This window comes from Eulemur rufifrons, chromosome 23 (assembly GCF_041146395.1).
Source record: "Eulemur rufifrons isolate Redbay chromosome 23, OSU_ERuf_1, whole genome shotgun sequence".
Lineage (NCBI taxonomy): Eukaryota > Metazoa > Chordata > Mammalia > Primates > Lemuridae > Eulemur > Eulemur rufifrons.
The window spans coordinates 11,505,834-11,532,591 of NC_091005.1; the positions used below are offsets into that span (position 1 = coordinate 11,505,834).

The 26,758-nt window shown below is 45.4% G+C and overlaps 1 protein-coding gene across 4 annotated transcripts; it reads right to left on the reverse strand.

The window, feature by feature from the left end:
- Nucleotides 1-54: 54 nt before the first annotated feature.
- On the reverse strand, nt 55-26,000 carry PHAF1 (phagophore assembly factor 1). 4 transcript variants are annotated; one of them, XM_069497901.1, is made up of 17 exons: nt 25,952-26,000; nt 25,704-25,798; nt 19,895-19,977; nt 14,931-15,014; nt 11,307-11,350; nt 10,252-10,331; nt 9,869-9,963; nt 9,168-9,265; nt 8,966-9,078; nt 5,016-5,149; nt 4,234-4,317; nt 2,719-2,801; nt 2,218-2,261; nt 1,707-1,750; nt 1,498-1,556; nt 822-894; nt 55-143 (listed from the first exon to the last, which is right to left on the reverse strand). In XM_069497901.1, exons 2-17 carry the CDS (start codon nt 25,765-25,767, stop codon nt 57-59), a joined length of 1,269 nt encoding a protein of 422 aa, XP_069354002.1. In that variant the 5' UTR covers nt 25,768-25,798; nt 25,952-26,000; the 3' UTR covers nt 55-56. The 4 variants fall into 4 exon arrangements, with proteins under 4 accessions (XP_069354002.1, XP_069354001.1, XP_069354000.1 ...); XM_069497900.1 differs by having other exon boundaries at nt 25,704-25,824; XM_069497899.1 differs by having other exon boundaries at nt 25,704-25,824; nt 25,937-26,000.
- Nucleotides 26,001-26,758: the final 758 nt, after the last annotated feature.

Genomic DNA, 26,758 nt, shown 5'->3' on the forward strand with positions numbered 1-26,758 from the left:
CTGAGCAAGATGCAATGCACAGTTCCACGGGGTAGAGGGGCATGGTGGTGATGTCCCTAGGGGAGCTCCGCTGTTCGCAGGTGGGCACCAGGCCTGGGGGGGCCATACAGGGTCACTGAGGCAATGTGGTTGTTCTGCATGACCTGGTGTGAGAAGAGGACAGTGGGGAAGGATAGAAGGGATGTAGGCAGATCCTGTGCACGGGTCTGGAGATCGTGTGTGCAACAAACCTGCACATAAGGGCTGGGCTTCCTAACCCCTCAACCTCCCCAACTCACACAAGGAGCCACCTCTGCTTGAGGACCTGCCTGTTTCTCATGGGATATGCACAGCCTTTACCACACCCTTCTGTCCAGTCCTCCTGGAACTGCTAAGTGCCTGCTGAAGGTATGGCATCCAGAGGGAAAACAGGGGCAAGCCTGTTTTCCTCCCAACTCAGGAGGGGTCTCGCCCACAGTACACCCATCCACATGGTGCTCCAAGGCTCCCAACACCCTGGGCTGGGCCTGACTTGCCCTGTGGTTCTCTTCCCTGCTTTATCCATATTTCTAGATATAAACTTGAGATCCTTCTTACCTCTCATCTTGCTGGATATAGACTATTGCTTCGGCCTCCATGACCCGAGATTTCCCCAGCATCATTCCTAAACCCTCATTGGGAAGTGTGGGTAGGCCAGGTACTCAGCAGACAGGGTTGTTGGAGAAGAATTAATCTGCCCAGCATGGCAGTCAGGCTCTTCCCAATTTCCCTCAATCACTTGCCTGTCCCTGCCATGTCTATCAACCTCTCAGCAGCTTACTTCTAGAGCCTCCAGGGCTTACCTCAAAGATCATCCGCTGAAGACCAAAGCAGAATGTGGAGCCAAATGGGTTGGTGTTGTTTGGGGAGGAGGACCTGGGGCCAGAGAAGCCAGAATTAGAGGATCAGAGAGGCCAAGGCCAAGTAAGACATCTGGTTCCTTTTAGAACGTAGGCTATATGGATGCATGTGTCTGTCTCCCACATAGGCCCTCAAGGTCCCAGGGGTAGGGATGGCCTCACTTAACTCAGAATCCTACACAGCCCAACAGGACACAGAAAGTTACTATGGAGCTGGACTGGGGTGGTGAGAAGTCAGGAGGGCCCTTTCAAGTCAGAGAGAGCCTCAGGCAGCATGGCAACCAGGAATGGGGCTATGGACTATAGCAGGTAGTGGTTTTGATGGGAAAGAAACCAGAACAGCCAGCCGAGACTACCTCCCTTTCTGAATAACTAAGGGTGAGAAGGCCCCCATACCTGGAGGTAGGGTGGGAAGAGGGGAGCTGTCCCTGGGGGCAACCTCTCTCTCACACAGGTAACATGCCAAACAGTTGGCCCAGTCCTAATATGCAGGAAGTATGTCTGTGGTAACGCCAGAAACTTCTGTAATTTCTAAGCAATACCCACTGCACCAGGCTTCCCTGGCCCTCTGGGCTGAGGAGCAGGGTGGGGTGGCCAGAGACCACAACCTCCCACTCACCTGTGCAGAACAACGGGCTTCTCCACAGGGTGGCCCAGGAGCTCTTGAATGTTGTCCCACTGCAAGAGGGATAGGGAGCAGCAGGGGTTAGCAGGGACCTGAACATGCCTGTGACCAATGGCTGGCCCAGAGGACGTGGCCCCAGATTGCTAGCAGGCTCATGTCCACCTCATTCTTGGGCTGCATCAGGTAGGAAAATAGGAGCTCACCTTGCTGTAAGTTGTGCATGTTTCTGTCTGACCATCTGTGTTTTCTGAAAAGAGAACACAGGGGCAGGTTGGTAGCTGGTTCAGGATCCAGAGCTGGCCACCCTTTGCACTGGGGTTGGAGTATGTAGGGAGAGTAGATAGGCTGTTTTGGAGTTCCAGGGTGGAGAGGATGGGGGCAGGGAGGTGAGAGGTGGCCAAACAGGTGTGAGCTACACCAACTAGCAGTGGGCAGCAAGCACCAAGGATGGGCTGAGGACACATGAATGATCATCTGTAGATAGGAAACACTCCCCTTCAGAGGCCAATAATCCCAAGGTCATAGGAAAAGGTCTGAGGGCCTCCAGAACAAGGAGCCCACTCCAAAGGAGCTGAGGCTGTGGGCAGAGACAGGTGGGCAGAGGCTCCAAATACCTAACCACTACTCCCCTCTCTGCTCGGATCTTTCTCCCTTCTCATAATGGGGAATTGACTCCAAAACTCCTCCCTTACCCTGAGGGCATTTACTACTCACCTTTCTTTATAGCTAGTGGGATCTTGAACTCACAGCGATGGTAACTAGAGAGAAAGCAGAAGGGTAAATGCTGGGCCTCGTGGAAGGCCTGACCACTCCCACATCCCAACCCTGCTCCCCAGGAAAAATAGAACCAAACACACCTGTCCAAACTCTTGGCTCTGAGCCCCTGACACAGCATTCACTGGGGGAGGCCAGATTTAGGAACTGAAGTTGAACAGAAAAGTGCATGGCCATGGGCTCTTAAGAGCCTATCACTTTGGATAAAGACATTAACCTTTCTGAAGTGATTTTTCTATTTGTAAAATGGGTTTAAATAGAGAGATGTAAAGCATTGGACATTGTGCAAGGAACACAGCAAGCACTCAGTAAATGTTCACTTCCCATGAAACAGAAAGAATTCAGTTATAGATAAATTGGTGAACACCCAAAGCCACAAGCTTTCTTTTGTTTTTCAGCCTAAAGTTCACTTCACAGAGAGGCAGATACAGGTGTACTCACATGTTGAAATTATAATGACCAGGGTAATTGGTGTGTAGGACAAACTTCTTCACTTTGTGTGTATTTGCATCAAAGAGGATGTCCTGGGATAGAAAACGAGGGTATTCAAGTAGGGAATGTTACTGAGGCAGACTAGAGGTCTTTCCAAGGCCATGTCCAACTTGAAGACACCCACTCCACAATGGGGATACCCGCAGGCATCAGCTTTCTCCCAAACCACAGTCAAGGCCAAGCAGCTTTAACTGGACATTTTCAGTGAGGGGGGACCCATCAACCATCTATAGACCTAGTAGGCACAGGGGCTACAGCTACCATTGCTTGGGAACTGAAACATGTAAGGGAGAGCTTTCCTGCCAGTGGAACCTGATAAAAAAATCTAACTGAGAGCAGATTTTGGCTGAAAGCCTACTAAGAACATTCAGGGGCCACCTGACTCTTGAGGGGCTCAAGGCATTCTGAATGCCATGAGCCTCCAGGCCCTCCTGGCTTACATTACACCGTTTGCATGAGTCAGCAACCCCTGGAACTGAAGTTCCAGCCTGATCTCTCTCCAGGACTTAGATGTAGATTTGATGCCACCCATTGAACACTTCCTCCTACCCCCCACACCCTTTCCAGCTTCATATCCTGCCAGTTGTTCAAGCCTGTGACCCCAGGGTTACCTCTGACTCTTCCTCTGTACCTAGAGCCAACAAAGTCCTACTAAGGCTGATCCATTTTCTCCATCTTCCCTGCCACCTATCATCAATGGCTCTTGAATTCAGAGGTCCAGCTGCAATGGCACCATTCCCTCTTTCTGCCATCCTACCCTCAAGAGTTTATGGTCCTATAGCAGATCCCCCACTAACCCTGGCTCGTGTTTGGTCTTTCCCACTTAGGCAGACTCAGTCTCTCCTTTCTCTTTCTCTTGAATCTACCCTTTGCTGCCTTAGGACCTCAGATCCTAGAAGGCTCAAAGGTGAGAAAACCCACAGTGCAGGCCAGCCTTGCCTCTGAGATGTCTCCTGCTGGCACATTGTTTACACGATCATTTCTCCTACATGCATCCTACCCACCAGCTGGACTGCTGGCACTGATGGTGGCTACCAGCTCCACCCAGCACCCTAGGTCCTAAGCATGGGGCTGCAGCAGCCTCTGGGGTGGTCCTCTAAAAATACACAAGCATACCTCCACTGTCTCTGACCCTTTTCAGTCTCCCTGTTTTGACTCCAGAAGAGGGATCTATGTTTACAAAAGGAAAGTTCCCTAAACAGCTTAACCTGCAGATTTCCACAGCCTCCATCTATGGAACATGTTTACCTCAGAAAATAAGTCTACATGTATCAAGGAACCTGGTGTTTTCTCAGCAATCATGGTAGGAGGAAAGGTCTACTTTGGGGTACCAGAGCCTATACAAAACAACATGCGTTTCCCTGAAGCTCAGGCATGGTTACAGCTCACACACAGGTGTGCAGAAGTGCACTGCCCACCCCAAAGGAAATGAAATGGTTCTCTAAGGAATCAATCATAACTTACCACCCCAAGAGTGAAGTAGTTAAAAAAGTAGTCATTGCACTTGGAGGGAACTTGCTTATGAGGGGAAGGAGAATGAATTTTCATCTGTAGGGAAAAAAAAACCATAAATTAAGATCTAATCCTCCGCTAAAAAAAAAAAAAAATTTTTTTTTTTTTTTTTGAGAGAGGGTCTTGCTCTGTCACTTAGGCTAGAGTATGGAGGCATCAGCATAGCTCACTACAACCTCAAACTCCTGGACTCAAGCAATCCTTCTGCCTCAGCCTCCTAAGTAGCTGGAACTAGGCACGCACCACCACGCCTGGCTAAGTTTTCCACTTTTGTAGAGATGGGGTCTCATTGGTTGCCCAGGCTGCTTGAATTCCTGGCCCCAAGTGATCCTCCACAAAGTGCTAGTTAAAATCCAACCCCTTAATACAGTTCTTGATTAAATGAAGATGTTCAAATTGTGTGTATAAACGTTAAACAGTTGGGTAAGCAAGAGTGTTTGGAGTCTCAGCTGTTGGTGCTGATCAATATAGGAGGAGAGAGGGTGGTTGACTATGGACTAGGCCCTGGTCTCCAAGGAAAGGCAGGCACTATGAAAAAGGAAAGAGTCAGGGTAATTTGACCAACAGGGTTAAGAAAAAAGTTTTCAATTTACTTCATCATCAGCTTTAAGTAGAACAAGTTCTATGGGAAAGTAGCATTTTCTATTTACGCAATATTGAAGTAGTGTTGGTTGAAAAAAAAAAAAAGAGGGAGTGAGACTGCCTATTTACTCTGTAAAACACACTTCCCCTACCTTGTCTTCTGACTTATAGAAGACCTTGTGTGGAGAGCCAAGCATGCTAAGAACATCTTGGCAGGAATCACCAAAATACACTGAACGTTCAAATACCCGCATCTTGGCATCTGACAATAGGCCAGGTCCACAACCTGTAGAGAACAAGGGAGAAGTTGTCAGGTTGTGATTAAGGCTAGAGACCCCGAACCTCTGAGGACCCCAGAGAGGCAATGGCTACGTGCTACATTATTAGATCTGGTTGAGGAGCAAGACTACATGCAAGTGGAAATACCAGATCATCAGGGCTTAAGACTCAACAAGAAATCACTATCTACTCAAAGTAATGCCAGAGACTCATTCAATCCCCCCAAAGTGACATGGCACTCTAGAGACGTCATTCACTTACTCACTTACCAACTATTTCCTTGTTGCCTACCATGGGCTATGACATTGTGAGAAAGGTTGAGGAAACAAAGATGAGCAAAACAGTACAGTTTGTGCCCATAAACTCCACCAATGGAACTTATGATGTGATGGAGAAAACCCTAATCAGATCATCACAAACTATGGTAAGATCACTAGCAGGAACAGGTGTTATGAAAATACATAATGACAAGATAAAAGGATTTGTATTAAGAATACTTCTCAATGATAACCCCCAAACAGAGAGTGAACCTATAAGACTGCACTATGAAAGTCAAGAGTGAAGCACCCATTGACTCACTCCCTAATTCTACACAAATACCTTACAGAGCCTTCAAACCCAGGTAAGAGCCACTATCACTCAAGAGACAAACCAGGTAAATGCAGTAATAAAAATACCTTCTGGTTTGCCAAAAGTTCATTCTTGGGAAGAATTTTTTTGAGACAGAGTCTTACTCTGTTGCCCGGGCTAGACTGCTGTAGCGTCAGCCTAGCTCACAGCAACCTCAGACTCCTGGGCTCAAGTAATCCTCCTGCCTCAGCCTCCCGAGTAGCTGGGACTACAGGCATGTGCCACCATGCCCAGCTAATTTTTTCTATATATATTTTAGTTGGCCAGATAATTTCTTTCTATTTTTAGTAGAGACAGGGTCTAGCTCTTGCTCAGGCTGGTCTCGAACTCCTGACCTTGAGCAATACACCTGCCTTGGCCTCCCAGAGTGCTAGGGTTACAGGCGTAAGCCACCATGCCCGGCCAGTTGGGAAGAATCTTTAAACCCTGACTTTCTCTAATACATTTCAGAAATGGTTCTAGTTAATGACATACACACACAAATGTAGAAGTGGCTGTGGAACAGTGAGACACACCAACAGTAAAATTTTCTTATTCTGTGGATTGGGAGACAAGGTACTATACCCAAAATAAAAGAGGAAGCCAAGAATCAGAAGAGGATTGCAATTCCTGGTGCCGTGATAACCATTGACATCACCTTACTAGGCACCACGCTCTATACTTGTCAAAAGTCTGTCATGCAGAACAATCTATCTGCTATATGCTGAAGGGTCAGAGAACCAAAATCTGAAGTAACTAGGTACTGAGTTCTTTAACTAACCCAAGAATCTCTATTCTCAGCATATATACACTGAGTGGCAAATAAAGGTTGTATTTAAATTACGCAGGTCCTGGGAAGCATGGTCCTCATTAACTTCTCTGTGCATAAATCTTCCGGCCTAGGCAAGCCTGGGTGACCTACTGAACCCACCAAAAGTCTTGTCAAGCTGGACTGAGGACCCAAAGTATCCAGTGGCCTAATATATTTCCCTAGGTACCACATACCTGTAAATGTTCAGATGGGGCTGCAGGGAAGGTACCCTTTACAGGTGAGTCTTCTCATTTGTCTCACTCTGCTTAAAGCCTACCCAGGTAGAATTACCCACAGTTTTAGGAGACTAGTTTGTGATTCCCTGGAGTGTCTTCCTATAAATTACTGTGAGGACCAAGACAGTTGACCTGACAGGAATGTGTTAGAAGAATCATTGTAGACACACTCCACAAGGAAACAGATGTGAGAAACAGGTCAGTTGAGACTCTTGTGTTTGTCAAGGGAAACTCTCAATAAGGACTGGATTAGACGATAATTCTGTGAAGCCCTGACTTAACAGAAAGTGTCTTCCCTGCTGACAGTGTAAGCAGTGAGAGGTGTCAGCGCTGGGAGTGTGCTGTCCAGGGTGGTAGCCAGAATTGGCTGAGAGCCCCACCATCAATAGGCTCCTGCTATCACCTGTAATGACTAATAGCCCTGATCCTCTTTTTTTTTTTTTTTTTTTTGAGACAGAGTCCCACTCTGTTGCCCGGGCTAAAGTGCTGTGGCGTCAGCCTAGCTCACAGCAACCTCAATCTCCTCAGGTCAAGGGATCCTACTGCCTCAGCCTCCCGAGTAGCTGGTACTACAGGCATGTGCCACCATGCCCGGCTAATTTTTTCTATATATATTTTTAGTTGTCCAGCCAATTTCTTTGTATTTTTTTAGTAGAGATGGGGTCTCACTCTTGCTCAGGCTGGTCTCGAACCCCTGAGTTCAAACGATTCACCCGCCTTGGTCTCCCAGAGTGCTCGGGTTACAGGCGTGAGCCACCGTGCCTGGCCCCCTCTTTTTTTAATTTGAGACAGGGTCTTGCTCTGTTGCTCAGGCTAGAGTACAGTGGAGTGATCATAGCTCACTGCAACCTCAAACTCCTGGGCTCAAGCAATTCGCCTGCCTCAGCCTCCCAAGTAGATGGGACCACAGGTATGTGTCACCATGCCTAGCTAATGACCCTGATCTTTGATTACCCTGCTGTTTCAAGCAGCGATCAACCCAAGAAGACAGACATTAAATCACTTGGCCTTGCTGCCATATCTCAATTCTCTCAAAAACCATAGCTCAAGTGCAACAATTCTTTAAGTAGTTGTTGTTCTGCCTTGGCTTGAAAACCACATTTTAAGAAATTTCTAACCTGGAGGTTGTAAACTAATTGTTCAGGGGAGTGAGCTCAGAGTTTATATACCAGATTCTCAACAGTTAAGAACCAATTCCTCAGAGACTGATGCGAGACCCTAATTTATGAACAAGTGCTGGTTAGACTATAAGCTCCAAGAAGGCGTGACTCTTCTGTTGCATCAAACTTCACATTGAAGACTCCAATTCTATGAAGCAGCTGACACTGGCCAGGCATGAGAAGGTCAAAAAATGAGGCATGGATCCTGAAGAGATCAGCCATTGAAGGTGGTAACTCTTTTTTGTTATTGTTGTTCATGGTCAGCAGATCTCTTGGCAAAGTGTGGCTAAACCACAATTCAACAGCCCACTCTGAGAACTTGGCATTAAGAGTAGAAAAGGGGATAGCAAATAACATTGCAGCACACAGGATACATCTCCAGGAAACAACTTGGAACTGCTGCAAAGCTACATAAGCACATAGGTGGCTTATGTGCATACTGAGGCAAGCAGTGTTACTGTTGCTTATTAAGATTTACTAATGATAAGACTATGTCCTGTCCCTTGACAAAATTAAACAAAAGCTTTAATCATAAATATCTGCATCATTTGTCTTTTACCAACTATCTGGCAATGGACTGAATGCTTATGTCCCCCTAAAATTCATGTTGGAATCCTGATCCTCAAGGTGATGGTGTTAGGACGTGGGACCTTTGGGAGGCAATCAGGTTATGAGGGCAGAGACCTCAGGAATGGGATTAGTGCCCTTATAAAACAGACTCCAGAGAGCTAGCTAGCCCCTTCTACCATATAAGGACACAAGGAGAAGTCTGTGAACCAGACAGCAGGCCCTCACAAGATACTGAATCTGCCAGTGCCTTGATCTTGGATTTCCCAATCTCCAGAACTATGAGAAATAAATTTCTGTTGTTTAGAAGCCACTCAGTTTATGGTGTTTTGTTACAGAAGCCTGAATGGACTAAGACATAGCTCTAAGCACATGGGATTTTACACTGTCTCAACATGGGTGTAATGGGGAATCCACCCACCTCAAAGCCAGTCACTGACCTGCAGCAAGCAGGCGCAGTCGTAAACCTGCAGGTCCAGTTCCATCTCGAAGAACATCTACACTCTCAGCATACACATTGCCCAGGAAACAGCTCAGGGGCATCAGGGGAGCCCTGGAGGCAGGTACAGAATGAGCAGAGGCTTAGTCCTCTCTCCCAGGGAGCCATGGCCTTCGTATAAAACTCATGCTCCTTACACTTACTTGGTATCCTGTAGGCTATTTCCGCTGTAGATGTACATTCGTTTTACAGTTGCTCCGTGGGGTATCTGGAGAGAAGCCAGGCCATGGGCAAAATTGGGCTGCAAATACAGGATGAGTGTTGTACTAAGGGCACACAACAGGTCGTGGGACTCAGGCTCTCGTCCTCCCTGGCACTTACGGTCTTCAAGAACTGGTCTGGTCAAAGCACACAGTGAAACCTGGCTCTGGGTCAATAAACTCCCCACAACCATGCATGCAAGTTCACCTTTAATTCTACTGGTTTTTCTTTTCTTCATAAGGGGAAAATGCAGGAATGCTTCCTTAATAAGATATAAACCTTATAAAAGCTATGTTTTCACAACCCTAAGGATGGTGTTGCCTAAGGATGAGTGAAACGTTTCCCAAAAGCAACAACTGAAAATCGAGAGGATGAAATCCCCAAATTCTAGGCCACTGAGAAAACTGCAGTGATTTTAGGAGCTTGAGTCAGGCATGACTGGACTTATCTCTGAAAAGTGAGCCCAACCTCACTCTTCTTCCTAGGAATGTCAGCCTGGGCCATGTTCTTCCTCTGTCAACCCCACCTACTCTACCCCTTCTTGGCCCCTAAAGAGGCCCCACCCCCACCCCCACAGCACTATCTGCTGACCCACACCACATGGGCACTTGGCAACAAACACCAGGGAACAAGAAGAGCTAACCTCGTACTTCGGAGCCTCGGTCCATGAGTCTAACTGAAAAGAGAAAGACAGTCCTCTGAAGTTGAGGTGGAAGAGCTGCTCAGCAGAGTTGTACACTGTGGGGGTGGGGGAGAAGAAAATGACATGGTTGACTGGCATCTGAAGTCACTAACATAAACCAGTCTGGCATGGAGTAATGACTGCCAACACCTTCCTGTGTTGTGTTTCTGAACTGACCTAATGGTTGAAAACAAGGGGGAGAAGCTTTCCTTCACACCTAAGTACCAACCCCACAATCCTATGGGGTCCTGACTTCAGGGAGTAGGGTGGGATGGTGCCACTAGCCAGGTTTATTGCTATGGGCTGCCATCGATGACCAGGGGACTAAGAAAGACTTGGCTTACCTCCAGGATGTGTTGCGCCAAAAGACTGGTCAATCTGCTCAATGGTAGGAGCTATGGCCTGAGAATTAAAATGCACGCCACTGAAAAACAAAAATATGTATATTAATATATATATATATTTTTTTTTCAAAAATATTTTTTAACACTAGGCTTCACAGATCATGGGATATGGTGGCTGGAAGAGTTATTCTTAAGATGCAGGCAGGTGAGTCTATAATTATATCAAAATAAAAGGTTTAATTAAAGAACTTTTAAATAAGAGAATTAATGAGGTCAGAAGAAGGTCAACCCTTGTGAGGCTGATATATAGTACAGAGTTGATCCTCTGGGGCTTCCCGAGACACCACTGACTCTTAACAAGAGGGTATAGAAGAGAAGCCACCAGGCCCTGAGGTATGAGGGCACTACCAAGACTAAGAGACAGCTAGAACCTGCAGGGGCCAGTGCTATCACACATTACTTGTCCACTCCTCTATCAGCAAAAGCTACCTGAGCCTGCCCCAGGAATCAGGTCCTCTTCACACCTTCACAAAGGGAAAGGGAAGCCTGTTAAGGAGGCTTACTGAAAGGAGTACTCCAGATGCTGGCATAGTGTCTTGTCATAATGGGGGCTCAAGTGTCTATGGATTTCACAGGTCATCCCCACTGTCATTCTGAAAAGTATATTTTGGCTCTAAAATGGTAGTCTCTTTGGCATTCTCTTTAGCATAGACTTTGGAGTCAGACCCATCTGGTTTGTCTTACCTCTGTTGCTCATGAAAATATGAGAACAAGTGCCAAGAGAAGCCATGTGGGGGAGGCCAGCTATGACCCCGGAAACTGTCACATTACCTCTCAGCTGAGGTTCTGCTTTATTGAGAGGATTAAATTAGATGACATATATGTGAAGTGTTTAATACACAGCCTGTTCTTAATGAGCTTTACTTCTCTTTCCCAGGAAACTGAGCAGGCTTGGAGGTTGCCTCAGGAAACCATGGCAGAAGGCTGTAATCTCTGGACTGCTACAGATGGGAATTTTTACTAACTCAATGAAGGTAGTAGGGGAGAAAACTTACCAATATTTTAACTTTACTTTAGTCAAATCATATACTTCAATCACCTAAAAAGAAAATCAAATGTTTAAGAGTTGTCACTGCTCTGAAGTTTATGACAGACTAAAAAAGACTAAAAAGACATTATAGAATATATAGTAAAGAAAAAACTCCATTACTAGCTGAAATTCTCCTGAAGCACTGCATATTATCTTTTGTTCTCATTTTAAAAATAGGGGCAAAAACACACACCATAACCTCCCTTCTTCCCTTTTCTAGTGGACTATTCATCAGATGTACATGGATGCTCTGGGTCAAGGTCCTTACATCTAATCCACTGCTGGAGCACATACCACCCCATAGGACAATGATATCTTCCACAGAATCAAATTCATGCAGCTTGTTAAGGCTATGCCTTAGATACTGAGCACTCTGTCTTCCATTTTATACTTTGCTGCATTATAAAAACCAAATCAAATCACTTTCAAAAATAGCTTATTTTGAAGCTTACTTTGTTTACAAAACAAGATGGAAAGGGAGGTCTATCCTGCTAGAAAATAAGCCACAATACATTAGCTCAGGACAAGTGTGACAGTATTCAGTTGTGTCTCTAACAAAGGGGATCTGGTTGAACCTGGAGAACCTCAGGACCCTTGTGAAGTTTGCTCTTTAATGGGTTTGGCCTCAGATGAAATGCCTCAGATGCAATACCAAGAACCCAGGGCAAAAACAAAGGAAAAGGCATTGTCAAACACTCAGCCATTAGTGGTGTCAAGTAATAAGCACTTTGAAGTCCTCCATGCAATGGTGTCAAGCGCTTGGCAGCCAGCAGCATGGCTGGCTGGGGCCTGGAGCCCCATCTACCATCCTCCAGCTGGGAGGTTTGGTCCTCCTGTGGAGACACTGTATAGCTGGCTCACTGTCTGTCTGTCTTGCCAATCTGGGCCTGACTGTGGATGGGGCTGTGGGGCATTGTGTGCAGAAGCATGTGGCACTGCCACTGAAATTGAGACATAATAGGTAGTTCACTTTTGGCCAGAGACCCTGTCCTTAACTTTGTTTAGAGATCATAATACTGAACATAGTCAGAAACCTCTTGACTATCATACAGCTATTTTGATCATATCTGCTGGAAAAAACTGTTCCCTTTGCTGGACTGTGTCAGTACTTAAATGAACCCTTTCCTCCGGTACTGGTGTATGCTGCTCACTGGTCTCACCAAGTTAAGCCCCTTGAGGTCTGACTCAGTTTGCATAGGGAAGGTACTCAATACATGTCAGGCAAGTTGGTCTGGTATGAAACTAGTTAAGCGCAATATGAAGCTTGAAAGCACGAAAAGAAGTGCCGGGAGGAAGGGCAGGAGAACAGCTGTGGTTCAGAAGATAGCCAGTGTCCCCTTCAGAATGCCTGGGCATGGCAGCATACCATGCCAAACTGGTATGCCATTTCACTGAGGCCAGAGCCCTGTGCTGGCAGAGGGCCCCACCTTCAGCCAGAGCTCTCTCTGCTTATAGTAGGCACAGGTACTCGCTTCCCTGACTGCTACCCCTATAGCTGGCCAATGATCCCCCAAAGGCTTCCTACCATCCACCCTGTGGGAGTAGACCTCTAGGAAGTTCTTCTTGTGTCACTGTCACCCACTTGTCAATAGCCATAGAGGTCCAACACATACAGGTGCTTCAACTTTGCCTGCCCAATGAGAGAACAGTGGACCAGGCCTAATCACAGGGCACAGGGTAGCACTTGTGGCAAGGGACCCAGAGTATTGGCCATCGAGGAGTCTTTCATGTCACTGTGAAAATCAATAAGCAGATTTCATCCCATAGAGCTTGTCTGACCACAAGGATAAGCAGCTGGGAAGTCTAAAGTCCATGAATTTTTGTCTCTGGGCTGGAGAAGCCCCTGATTTCTTCAGAGGGGAGGATATGTGGCAGTAGCCAAGATAAAAATGGAAAAGACAGGTGGCTGTAAAGGTTATGACTTATAAAGCCTCATTCCACAAGGCGCTCTTGCTCTCTTTCTCTCAGGCTTAAAGCAGGGGTAGAGAGTAACTGCAGGAGACTGCATCAAAAGAAGTGGGTTCTGAAGCCTCTGGATGGAAAGGCAGGCAGACAGGTCAGGTCAGAGCTCGGTGCTCGCTTCCTCACAGTTTCCAGAGACTCAGGCAGGGCCCCAGCTCCCTCCTTAATAGGGATCCAACAGAAGGCAGAAGAGGACTGTCAGGTTCTATTTTACCTCCTCTCCTACCCAAAGGTACTTCCCGCTCCTCACATTTCTACACAATATTTTCTTCATCTTTTCTCACTTATTTATTTCCTAGATCCATCAACATAGCCTAAGCCACTCCTGTTCCCAGGGGCCAGTCACCACATGCTGGTAATATAGGGTTAAGAGCCTAATATCAGGTAGACTACTTATCCTCTCTATCTAGTAGCCACTCATAGGCTTGTTAGGATTAAATTAGAAAATGCATGTGAACAGTCATGTGGCTAGCATATACTAAGGGCTCACTAAACATAAGATATTGTCCTCACCACGCTGTGATTCTATGGGCTGCCTAGCCATCCCTTTTTTTTGCCCACTTAGGTTATTTCCAGCTTCTCATTACTACGAAATGCCTTGCTATAAACAAGTGGACTTTTACTACATCAAAGCCAAATAACTATAAAGGCATTTCCACAATACCAGATTAATTTTTCCCCCATTTGTGATGATGCCACATTGAAGATCATCCTCTGCCCTTTCTCAGTGTGGAACTTCTGGCCATTGGAGATAGGATGGAATGAGGAATTCTTATGCCATGTACTGATTCTCTTTCCATGTTCTGTGTTCTCTGCTTAGCAGTTCACTTGTGATGGGGATGATAACTGGAAAGTACCCAAGTCTTTTGCAAAAGCTACTCCATAACCTAACCAGGACAATGGCTCTGGCATGCCACTGTCATTCAACCTCGTGACTTTGAGGCATGAGTCTGGTGTTACATGACTGACCTGTGAGGCCCAGACATTTGTAAACAGAGTGTATTAAAAACACCCTGGACTAAAACAGGTGTTAGCAAATTGCACTTGAATGCCAATTAAGACAACCCTACATGCCAGCAAGTTGTTTGTTTACACTTCCTCAACAGACTTAAAGAATCACCTCATTGCTGGTGTTATTAACCTGAAGCCCCAGCATTCTAGGAAGAACAGTTTCTATTTCCTATCTTCCAAGTCCCACTCTTTGACAAAAGAATGGAATAAAACAAAACAAGATATGTAAACCTGATGAAAATCATCTGGTCTTATTCTGTAGTTAGGCCCCATTTTTAGTACCTTCTTAAATATAGACTCCAGGCAAGCTATGCCAAATACTTAGCTCCTCCCTTTTTTCCTATTCAACATAAAAGCCCCTTCCTTACAGCATGTTCCCCAAAGCTTCAACACTTTCCCCCCTTACCCTCAGGTACCTGGGAGAACAGCCCTTCCCAGCCTCTTTCCAATCACCCCAACCCACTCTCATCTTCCCTCTTTTTAGGGGAACAGGCACAGCTTCAGTTCCTTACATTGTGGTGATCTCTGAACCAAAGAAGTTCATGCCCACTTATTAATCAGCTCCAGAAAGACCAGCTGAGCCGGACAGGAAACATTAGTTTTCATTTATAGTTACCTTAAGTCTCTGATTGAAAGCATCAAACAGTAGTTTGATCCCGTCCTGAGTCAGATTAAGGATGAGGTCATGGCTTAGAGGAGACTATAAAACAAAAATAAAACACACTCTGAACAACTTATTTATTCACCAGCACCTACTAAAAACCTTACAATATAAATGCAATGCACAGGGAATACCTAAATGCAGGCAGTCCCTCTCTCCCCCAGCTAATGAGGTTTGGAAGCCAGAAAAAAACTGTTGCATGAATGCATAGTGTCTTCTACTTCCAGCCTGCAGCTGCTGCTTCATAATATTGGCTGAAAAGAGCCTCTCCCTTCCAGGCTTGGGTAAAAATACCTGGGAGAAAGGGACAAAATTATGTGAGTATATAGGTCATTTTTGTTTGAGGTTCCAGGGTCCACATCTGCAGTATGAGTACTGCCATCAAACCTACAGAGCAGTCAGTGAGGAATACAGGTCATGTGAAAAGGCCTGGCCCAGGATCCAAACTCAGCAGATGTTGCTTATGCATGTCAGCTGAACCCACATCCATTCACACTCAGGCTCTATGTACCATCCACAGTGAACACATTTTATTCTTTGAATGTTTTAGGCCAAATTCTAAGACAAAGAAATATCTTATAATCTGATTATTTATGAGATGAGCCCCTTACTCCTTTCTTCCCTCCCCCCACCCCTCCCCATCCCATATCACATGTGCTTCTTTCTGAAAAACCGAAGTCTAAGATCTGAAGAGTCACATTCCTATCCACATTTGTCCTCTGAGTCCTGGGGGAGGAGAGTAGCAGCACAGGTGTCTTAAAACTTCTCTGAGCTCTGGTTTCTTTATGGAATACCTTTATCCCTTCCCTCTAGGGCTGTTCTGAGAACAGAAATAGTTGGGTCTGCCCATCTCTCTGCGTTTGGTCCAATGCAATCAAGGACTCAATGTCTGAAGACTCTCCAAAGCCTTGATCCAGCCTGTCTAGTAGTAGAAGGAAAAATCCCACCATCCAAAATCTCACCCTCCTTGAAACTAGCACACAGCTGCTCAAAAGGTTTAGAGAAGTTTTGTTACAGAGCTTCTCAAGGCAGACAAAGTCAATGATGGAGGTATGACCGTCAGAGAGAGAAACACGGGCTGGAAGGCCACGTGCCACTGCTGGTATGGGCCTCATTGGGGAAATTCTCTCCAAAGAGCTTTCTGGGATTAGCTCAGACTGCTTCCCTCCACCCCATTGATCTTCACAAGGTAGCAGGCCCAGGTGGCACCATCTCATCCTTGGCAAACGCTAAAGGAAAGAATGTTGTCATTTTTTAGTAGCTCTTTATGTCTAAACCATTATGTCTCAAGCAAGACAACGGAACAATGAACCCTGACCTTGGGTTACCTATTCTCAACCCAGGACACAAAGTTCCATTTTGGAGAGGGCCATTCCATAGAAGTAAGCAGGATGAAGCAACATTTTAGTCTCTTTCAGGAATCTTGCTTGGAAGAGGAATGCTGGGAGGATCTGGATTTTCCTATCTTCTCCCAAGATCTGATTATTTTTTTTCCTGGCATTGTTACAATTCAAGACACAACTAAGCAATTTTCAAAAGCAAGCAAATCACTCTCACAATGTTTAATATTTTATATCTCTAAAACCAAAATACACATGTACTATGTGGTGTTTAAGCAGGCCCTTCCAGTAACCCAGCTGTCTTACTCCATATGAAACAGTTTAGTAAAGTTGTCTGCTACCTGATGTTAACATCTTTTCCCCTCAACTCTTATAGACATCGGCCTAGGGAAAGAATTTATGAAGAAGACCCCAAAGGTAATCACAGCAACAACAAAAATAAAAAATGGGACCTGATCAAATTAAAAAGCTTCTGCACAGCCAAGGAAACTATCATGAGAACAAACAGACAATCTACAGAATGGGAGAAAATATTCACACGCTACACATCCGATAAAGGGCTGATAGCTAGAATTTATATAGAACTCAGGAAAATTCAGCAAGAAAAAAATCAAACAACCCCATTAAAAAGTGGGCAAAAGACATGAACTGAAACTTTTCAAAAGACAGACTAATGGTCAATAAACATATTAAAAAAATGCTCAACATCTCTAATCATCACGGAAATGCAAATCAAAACCACAATGAGATATCACTTAACTCCAGTGAAAATGGCTTTTAGTAAAAAGTCCCAAAATAACAAATGTTGGCGTGGATGTGGAGAGATAGGAACACTCATACACTGCTGGTGGGACTGCAAACTAATACCATCTCTGTGGAAAGTAATATGGAGATACCTCAAAGAGCTACAAGTAAAACTACCATTGGATCCAGCAATCCCATTACTGGGCATCTACCCAAAGGAAAAAAAGACATTTGCACTAGAATGTGTATAGCAGCACAATTCACAATTGCAAAGATGTGGAAACAACCCAAGTGCCCATAAATACGTGAGTGGATTAATAAAATGTGGTATATGTATACCATGGAGTACTAATCAGCCACAAAAAACAAAGATGATCTAGTATTATCCTGAATAGAGCTGGAGATCATTCTACTAAGTGAAGTATCACAAGAATGGAAAAACAAGCCCCGGGGGGTAGGGAGGCAAGGTTAATATACGTAACCTAAACTTTTGTACCCCCACAATATGCTGAAATAAGAATAAAAATAAATAAATAAAGGAAAAACAAGCACCACATGTGCTCACCATCAAATTGGTATTAACTGATCAACACTATGTGCACATATAGTAACATTCATTAGGTGGCTGGCGGGGGGGAGGGGGGAAAAGCGGATGGGTATATTCACACCTAATGGGTGCAGTGTGCACCATCTGGAGGGTGGACACGTTTGTAGCTCTGACTCGGGTGGGGCAAAGGCAATAAATATATGTAACCTAAACATCTGTATCCCCATAATATTCTGAAATAAAAAATTAAAAAAAAATGAAAAATAAAAAAAAAATCTTTTCCCCTCTAAAAAAGATGGGATTTACTTGACATACACGTTTAATTTCCAAGGTATGATCTGTGTAAAGACAAGAAAACATTTCTGGAATTTTTAATGGGGACAAAATGTTTTCTGCACTTGGTAGGAAACAAAGAGACAAATGGGAAAGGAAGGGAAGAAAGCAGGCAGGAGAAAAAGGACAGGACCCATATGTTTACAAAGCACTACATCAGAAAGCCCATCTCCTTTTGATCCTTATCTTAAGATTATTCTACTACCAGGAAACTATACGTATTTTATAGGAGAACCAGACCGGGTTATTAACTTGCCACAAGTCACACAACTAAAAAATGGGAAGAGCAGAGATATAAATCAAGATTTGGACTCAAAAATCCATGTTTTATAACCTGTTACAGTTGCTTGGAAGATGCTGGTAAAAATTAGCTTGATGCTAGCACTACTGTTTGTACCCAAATATTGGAAGGATATAACGAAGGTAGTGATATAAGAAATACATTTCATTCATTTTTATAAATGGTTAAGTTTAAAGCTTATTTTCAAATTCATCCAATCTTGGAGTGTCTAAATCTGATTAAATCAAATGTGTACATGGATATAAGCTCAAGAAGCGAGCACATTTTCCCTGTTTTAATGGCTTCTACTTGTCATGAGGTAATTCCCTCATGGCCTACACACTGAAAGTCAGATTAGGTTAGGGATGATCCGAGAACAAAGAACAAAAGTTACTATCCAGCTTCAATTTATAAATGAGAAACCACTTTGGCACTGTGGTTCAAGGAACCCTGCCCACTCCTACAAGTCCCCTGTTCTGTGGTAGGCACCATAAGAATACTCATGCACTTGCTAAGAGTCTAAGCATTTCCTCTCTCAAAAAGATCCCACAGAGGCCAGGCGCAGTGGTTCACACCTGTAATCCTAGCACTTTGGGAGGCTGAGGCGGGAGGATTGCTTGAGGCCAGGAGTTCAAGACTAGCCTGAGCAAGAGTGAGATCCCATCACTACAAAAAACAAAACAAAACAAAAAATTGGCCAGGCATGGTGGCACGTGCCTGTAGTTGCAGTAAGCTATGATGGTGCCACTGCACTCTAGCCCAGGTGACAGACAGTAAGACCCTGCCACACACACACAAAAAGGAGATCCCTCACACAGGGCCTCACTATGCTGACAGAGGGGTACAGTGCAGCAGAATGTAATCTCTGGGTATAGGTAACAGCCCAATTCTCACTATGCCCTAAGCTAAACTGGGAAGCCTCACAGAAATCTTACCAAACTGTAATCTATATTATTCATGTCAAAAATTAGCTGTTGTTTGCTTTAGGATTTGAAATTAATTAAAACCAACAACTGAAATCATTGACCCAGAACTCAAAGGGTCTCAGAAAAGCTACCAGGTACATCCTTTAGCCTCTATAGGTTCAAAACTATTCCCTGAGGCTTATGACACATAGGGCACCACAAAGCCTGTTCCACATGACAGCACATGGTCTGTGTCACAGAAGAACTGCAGGTTTCAGAGAGTCCAGTGGAGGGGAAACTGCTCTTTGAGAGAGATAAAGGAATAAGCTAATATCTGTTTCCTTTCAAGTCTGGTATGCTGTGCTAGCTAGAGATCTGTACTGCAATAATCCTGAACACAAACCAACAACAAAGCAGAAAAGACTATTTGAAACAGGAAAGTGGAAGGCAAGCACCATGGAAGACTGGAGATAGTCCCTGAGGTGACCTCCCACTAAAAAGTCCTTGTCTAAGGGCCTACAGGTGAGTCAAGCACAGGCAAAAAGAAAGGTTCACAGCTATTATTGCTCTTTCAAAAACGGTCAGCACTAGATAACCAAGAGCAAAAGTTTCAGAATCAAAGAAAATGTACCTGATAACTGAGTGGAGCTAGAGATTTTCCCATTCAAACACAGCAATCCCTGACAGTCAGTCTCCCCCAGAGCGTCACCTCTGGAGGAGATTCACTGCATAGGGATACTATTCCAGCAAACAAATCAGCCACCACTCACCTGTTCACTGTAGAGAACCTGGACATTTTTGATGATGCGACAGTGCTTCTGCAGAATGGCTACTGCCTGAGCCAGAGGCATTCCTGAAATAAAAAGCAAGGACACCTGTGTGGTTATTTGAGCTATCCATTTACTGACATCTATCTGCAGTAAAGCCTGGGGACAGGTTGGGGCTACTAAGGTCTACCGATATATGAATAAATGAAAGTTCAGTAAAGAGTAAGAGCTAGAATAAAGTTAAGCAGCAAGCACTAAGGGAATACTTGGACTATCTAAGGGGAGGCAGTGAATATACAAAAAGTCTTCCTGGAAATAGGAACTTCGACACTGATCTCAAGCAGATAAGGGCTTGGAGAAGGCAAAGGCAGCAAGAACCAAAGAATAGAGTGAGATAAGCACTGACTGCATGATTCTGGAGACCAAGGTTTTAGTTCTCACTCTGCCATGGCTTAGGTATGGCCTGCAGCAGGTCCCTTCTCTTCGTCTCTGGCACCTTTCTCCACATCTCTTAAATGAGTATATGTTCAGGCACATTACTTGTAAGGGCCCACTTAAAAAGTTTAAAATCACACATACAGCAGAATCAACTTATTTTACCAAGGATTTCACTGGATTTTTTTACTCAAAAATCTAACTAACACTTGGTTTTTGAATTCATGGCCCATTATAAGCAGATTTACATATGCCTCCAGTTTAAGTAAATCCCAGTGATATCTCAAACATTCCAAGGGCTCACAGAGATCACCAAAAAGTTTGTTTTCAGAGCCCATTTTATTTTAAACTAGAAGAAACATACACAAAGACAGGTCTTGGACAATTCAAAAACAAAGACTCATAGTTTCATGAATACAAAGACAATGTGTCTATTATTCACCACTCTCTGGATCCCTTGCACCCTGCTCAGAGCTGATCACCTAGTAGCGGTTGAATATTCATTCAATGGAACTGTGGCACTGTGGGGTGGGTGACAAGAGAACAGGAAGAGGGACCATCTTATCACCCCAGGGCAGCATGGTGGCTCACATTCAAGATCAGTTGACCTCCAGATTAAGGAGATGAGATGTGCAGAAAATAGCGTACAAATAATGAAGAATTAGAAGATTAAAAGCTCGTGGCTCATCTACATTTAAACAAATAATCTGATCCCCCTCCCATTTGAGGGGCTATTCTTCAATTTGAAGAAAGTTGAGAGAAATCAGAAGGCTAACTTAACGATCTTAAAGTACTTTGCAGCCTCTATAGCATGGGGCCTGGCACACACAGTAGAGGCTCAGTAAATGTTTGTTGAGAATATAAACAAGCTGGATGCCTCACTCAGCCCTGCCATTCCTGACATGGAGGAGCATCTATGCTGTTTCTCCCACAGGGAATGGATAAACATCATGTGGGGAAAACAGATAAGATCGGTTAGGTGCCAAGAAAGAGAAGGCCACGTGGCTTCTCTGATCCACGTGGCACATACAAGTTTCTTGAGGGAGGGTTCTTTTCCATTTAACCACATCAAAGTGCTGGTCTTAGCATCTTTGGATCCTGAGTCACCCAGGGAGAAACCCACCCAGTAGAGACAAGGCAGCCATGGTGACTGGTTGTCACACAGCTAGTGGTAAAGCAGTGCTACAAAAGGCCTTTAAAGTGAGCCAACTATATGAATGGCTAAGAAATAGGAGCACTATCCCAGCTTTAACAGAATCGTCAGCCTTCTAAACTATACAAATTTATGTCTTACATATCTTATCGCTTGCCTGGTTATAACTTCCCAATAGCTTCCCATTACAGGAGGATAAAACCTAAACACCATGTCATCACCTAAAGGCTCTGAGTATTCTGGGCCTTGTCCATCTCTATCTTTCTTTCCACTGCCCACCATGCCTCCCCTTTGTTACTAGTAGACGTCAAGCTCTTTCCCACCTCAGGCCTTTGCACTAGGTCTTGCTGCTGCTAGACAGAATGTTCTTCCCATAGCCGGCTCCTTCTCACACTTCAGGTCTTGTGAAAAGTCCTCAGCTCCCTGACTGCCTTATTTAATGAAGCCTCCCATCCCACTTATTTATGTTAGTCTCCCTTATGTCCTCTTAGAGAGTAGGGACCTTGTCTATTTTGTTCACCACTGTACTCCCAGCACCCAGTCACTGTACCTGGCATAATTGTAGGTGGTCATACATATCTGTGAAACAAAGCAATCAGGTAGAGCACATAGGTCCTATACCATGGACATGGTGACCACTCTCCCTCTCCTACAACTCCCATCATTTCACCACCAATGCTACTCTCTCCTGCTGTTCCTCTGACTTTCCCAGGTCTCTATGATAGGCTATATTTCTTCTGCTCATCCCTCATTCAACCAATCACCTAGTTTTTGACTCACATCTCAATCTGTTCTCTGTATACATCTAAAGGCAAATAAAAATGAACAGATTAAAAGTGACCTTTTCATCTTCTCTGTATTCTAGGTCTCAATATTTCCAACATCTACCCAGTCTCTCAAATCAGAAACCTTTAGATTCCTCCTTCTTCCCTACCTCTCCAAGACCAGTCTCCAAACTGTTCTTCTTAAACCAATTTCCACAACAGACTTTGCTAATAGTATCCTCTTTTCCACTGAATGCAGAGATTCCTTGATAGTGTACCAGCCAGCTATAACCAACCGGAACCAGGACTCTGGGAAACCCATTTTCTTCTTCCACCAGTACATCATGATCTAATTATAATGACAGATTGTTTATTGTTCCCTGCACACACGGCAACTATCTTTCCTACTGTCTCTTTTTTTTTCTTCTTTCACTTGACTGAAAGGTTTACAGCTCCCATGGGTAGATAGGAAGCCTTCTCTGAACCCCCAGGTCAGGTCAAGTCCCTTCTCTCACTCCACAGCTCTCTGTACATCCTCTATTTTTTTTTTTTTTTTTTTGAGACAGAGTCTCACTCTGTTGCCCAGGCTAGAGTGCCGTGGCGTCAGCCTAGCTCACAGCAACCTCAAACCCTTGGGCTCAAGCAATCCTCCTGCGTCAGCCTCCCGAGTAGCTGGGACTACATGCCCGGCTAATTTTTTCTGTATACATTTTTAGTTGTCCATGTAATTTCTTTCCATTTTTAGTAGAGATGGGGTCTTGCTCGTGCTCAGGCTGGTCTCGAACTCCTGAGCTCGAACGATCCACCCACCTTAGCCTCCCAGAGTGCTAGGATTACAGGTGTGAGCCACCACGCCCGGCCCATCCTCTACTTCTTTATAATAAAAGGAACTATTTATGTAATCTGTCCTTATCACTAGAGTAAGCTCTTCAGGGCATAAGATCATTTCTTATTTAATTTTCAATGTTTGTGAGCAGAGTCCACAGAGGTGCATGCTGCCTTTGACAAAGTGAACCTTCAGTCTCTGGAACAACGTAATCTCAGAGAAGAAAGTATTTTCTCCAGTGACCATTAAATCTACCTTTTTTTGGAATTTTCAAAACTATTTTCAAAAACAGATTCAGAGACAAGCCTCCACATCAATACATTGTGCAACTCTCACTGAAAACAATATTTCAAATTTGCACTGTCTTTACTCCAGTGCTGGTCAAACCATTAGTGGCATTCACAGAGGTTGTGCCTGGCCTAGGTTTTCCTGTCCCTGTGTTGTTGGCATTTCCCTAATCATCCAACATTATACAAAGGCCAGGAAAGCAGCCAACAAGCTGGATGCAGCTCCCCATTGTGATGCCAGGAAGACAATTTCAAGGGCCAGATACATCTGCATTTGCACAGATTGCAATAAGAAACCTGGTGATAAAGCTGAGCCCACTCTCAGAAGGGCAGAGCAGTGGGAAGCAGGAAATCCCTGTTCAGGTGCTTGTTTATCCTCTCTATTTCTCTGAGCCTGTTCCTCACCTGGCAAATAGAGATAATAACACCTACCTTACAGGCTTGCGGTGACAAGAGGCAAGTATAGCCTGGTTCACTAGCCTAGGAACGTAATTCTAAAGCACAGATTCCCTTCCCAGACCTATCCCTACCTAACAGTCCCAAATGTAAATGGGATGTTTGGGGATTGGGGAGGAAATTGAGAGAGGGGAAAAATGACTTTTTTAAAAAAAGCCTGGGGAAGTTAAATGACCACCCTATCTCAGGCTGACATCATTTAAAAATGCAGATTTTAAGACCCACACAGAATCATTAAGGCTCAGGCTCCCTCTATGAGCTTTTCCCTCAAAGTTCAATTCTGGACCTAAAATACAGAAATGCCCTTCTCACAGTTTTTGGTTGCTATTTAACAGTTAGTTGAAAGAACTACCTAAACCCTTGATCTCTGGAAACTGGCAGACCTAGGAGTCAGGGATAGGGTGTCAAAACAACAGTTAACAGAAGCAGCCTTGCTCATTGACTCAGTTTTCTGGACATCCTGATCTCAATTGATGTCTCAGTCACTACTTTTGACCAAAGGACTCTAAAGGTTTGTGCCACAAAAAGATTTACAATCTAGTCACACCATCAAACACAGTTTGAAGCTGTGGTTCTTACCCAGCCCTGAGAGGTCTTGGTGTGCGCAGAAGCTGTTAAGGGGAGGGGACAAAAGAAGTTAACTGGAGGCCAAACAGCATTAGCATGATGTTACAAGCCTCTCAACCAAGCTCTTGGTGCTTCACAAGACACTGGAGCGTTCCGTACTAGCTCACATTTTGGGAAGAACTCCGCAGGAATGGTAAGTTAGGAGAAGATTTGGCCAAGACCCCTGAATAAAACTGGCTCCTACAATACCGGAGGTATGTAGCCACTAAGCACCAGGAGGGCCCTACCAGTAATCTGTATCTGCCTGGTTTCTCCAATATGCTATCTCTATAGACTTGAGTCTTCCAGATTCAAGGATAACCAATAATCCAATGGAGCAGCTGACTCAGTCCAGTAGCTCACACTAGAACGACAGAAGTTCAGGCCTGCATAAACAGCACCAATATTTGCTCCACCCCCTTCCTTTTCTTACTGTTGGAACATCAAAGTAAACACACTGGGGTTACTGAATGCAAACATCTTCCTATACTTAAAGGTAGTGACATTGGGGATGGAGAGGGTGAAGGCATAAAGTTGAGCCAACAAGCCAAAAAATGACCAAACTGCATTTTTTTTTTTTAACCAACTAAATGTTACTTTCCCCTAACTCCTACTTCATCTCAACCTTTAACTCTCGTGGATTAGGTCTGGGTTTAAGATTACATCGTCACACACAGACTACATTTCAAAAGAGAAGGAAACAAGTCAGATGTTTCTTTAATGCACACAAACTTCTCAACTTCCTTGACCAGATCCCCATCATCTGATTATGGGATCCAAGCCTAGGTTTCTCCTCCCAAAAGAGGCAACCCACAGCCCAGAAAAGCAGAGGGAGACAGACCAGAGGCCACAGTGGTGATTAGAGGTGTCAGCCACTTCTTAGCCATTATTTAGTCTGTAAAATGGGAATAGGAACAATAGTACCGATCCTCAGTACTATTAGCATTAACTCAGTGAGGATTACTAGAGACAATTACGTTTAAACAGAGCAGGGGCGGGCATTAAGTGTTTTGAGCGAGCCAGCTATTATTATTATTACTACTACTGTCCCATTACCCCAGAAAGGACCCTGCTGCGGCCCGTGGCGAGGGCGTCAGTGCCCAGCACAGCAAATGACAGGCGGATCCGGCCGGTCGGAGCGGATATCTAATGCTTGGAGCCCAAAGAGCCAAGGGGATGAAAGAGGCGAGGAGCCGCGGGCGCAGGAGCAGAGAATAGAGGCGAGGAGGCCCAGAGAGAAGGACGGACCAGCGAACGGGGTCCTGACGGGGGACCCCAAACTCACCCAACGTGAATTCCCATTGCTCGTTTCCCAGAGAGCGTTCGGGCACCACCTCCAGGTCCAGCATTGGTTCGGCTCGCCGGGCCCGGGCGGACTCCCTGCGGCAGCGCAGACGCGACCGGAGCTGAGGAGACAAAGCAGCGGCTGACAAGCCGCCCCCGGCGGTCCACGGCGGCCCTACTCTCCACCTCCAAACTGCGCGGCGGTGGCGGCACCGGCCTAACACCCCATCTCACCTCACTTCGCCTCACCTGCAGCAACCGCGGCAGCACGGGCAGCGGCAGCGACAGGAGCTACTGCAGCAAAAGTGACGTGCCGGGCCGTAAAGCGTGAGGAGGGCGGGGCGAAGGCGGGAGTTCAATCGCGGGGGAGGAGCCTAGGGCGGGGTCGCGCACGCGCAAAGTCCAGATCGGGCGTCTGAGACGGTAAAGGCGAAGGCTGAGGCCGGGAGGTAAGATATGGGAGGGTAAGCCCTCTGGAGCGAAGAGCCCCATACCTCGTGAGCTCCCACATGTGCACGCCACAACACACACGTTTAACATGTCTACACAAGGGACGGTACGCCACGCAACACACACGTATTACACAGCTACACAACACCCACCCATTTGCCATCTACGCATACGTCCCACTCGCATTCCCTGGGCGCGAAAGGCGAGTACTGAGGGTACACCCTCTGAAGCCCAGGGGGTAGCGAGTCCGCGGGCGCCCCCCACCATCCCCGTTGGGGCCGAGATTGACGCCGGCTGCAGCTGCTTTTGGTTGTTCAGGAATGACCCGGTCCTCACCCAGTCGCCCGTAGAGCAGGAGTCGAACCAAAAAGAGTGGGGGGAGGAGGGAGGGAGGGTTGGTTAGGGGAGAGGACTGGGTGGAAGGGGGAGGAGCCCGGGCCATGACACCTTTTTGACCACACTCAGATGTGCGCAGCCCACCTGGGCCCTGGATCGGAAGTCGCCCGCAGCAGCTCGGACCAATGCTATGTGGTATTCACCAGCCCTATGGCACTTTCTGTGGCTCAGTTTTCTCATCTACAGGTTGGGGAGAGGCTCCTCTAGTAT

Bases quoted from the DNA above. Each gene is read 5' to 3' on its own strand.
- PHAF1 (XM_069497901.1), bottom strand. From the start codon at position 25,767: ATGCTGGACCTGGAGGTGGTGCCCGAACGCTCTCTGGGAAACGAGCAA. The intron at 9,266-9,868 runs GTTAGCTCTTCT...CTGTATTTGCAG, and splicing joins CCGAGGCTCCGAAGTACGAG to CCCAATTTTGCCCATGGCCT. The intron at 4,318-5,015 runs GTAGGGGAAGTG...TTTTCCCTACAG, and splicing joins TCTATAAGTCAGAAGACAAG to ATGAAAATTCATTCTCCTTC.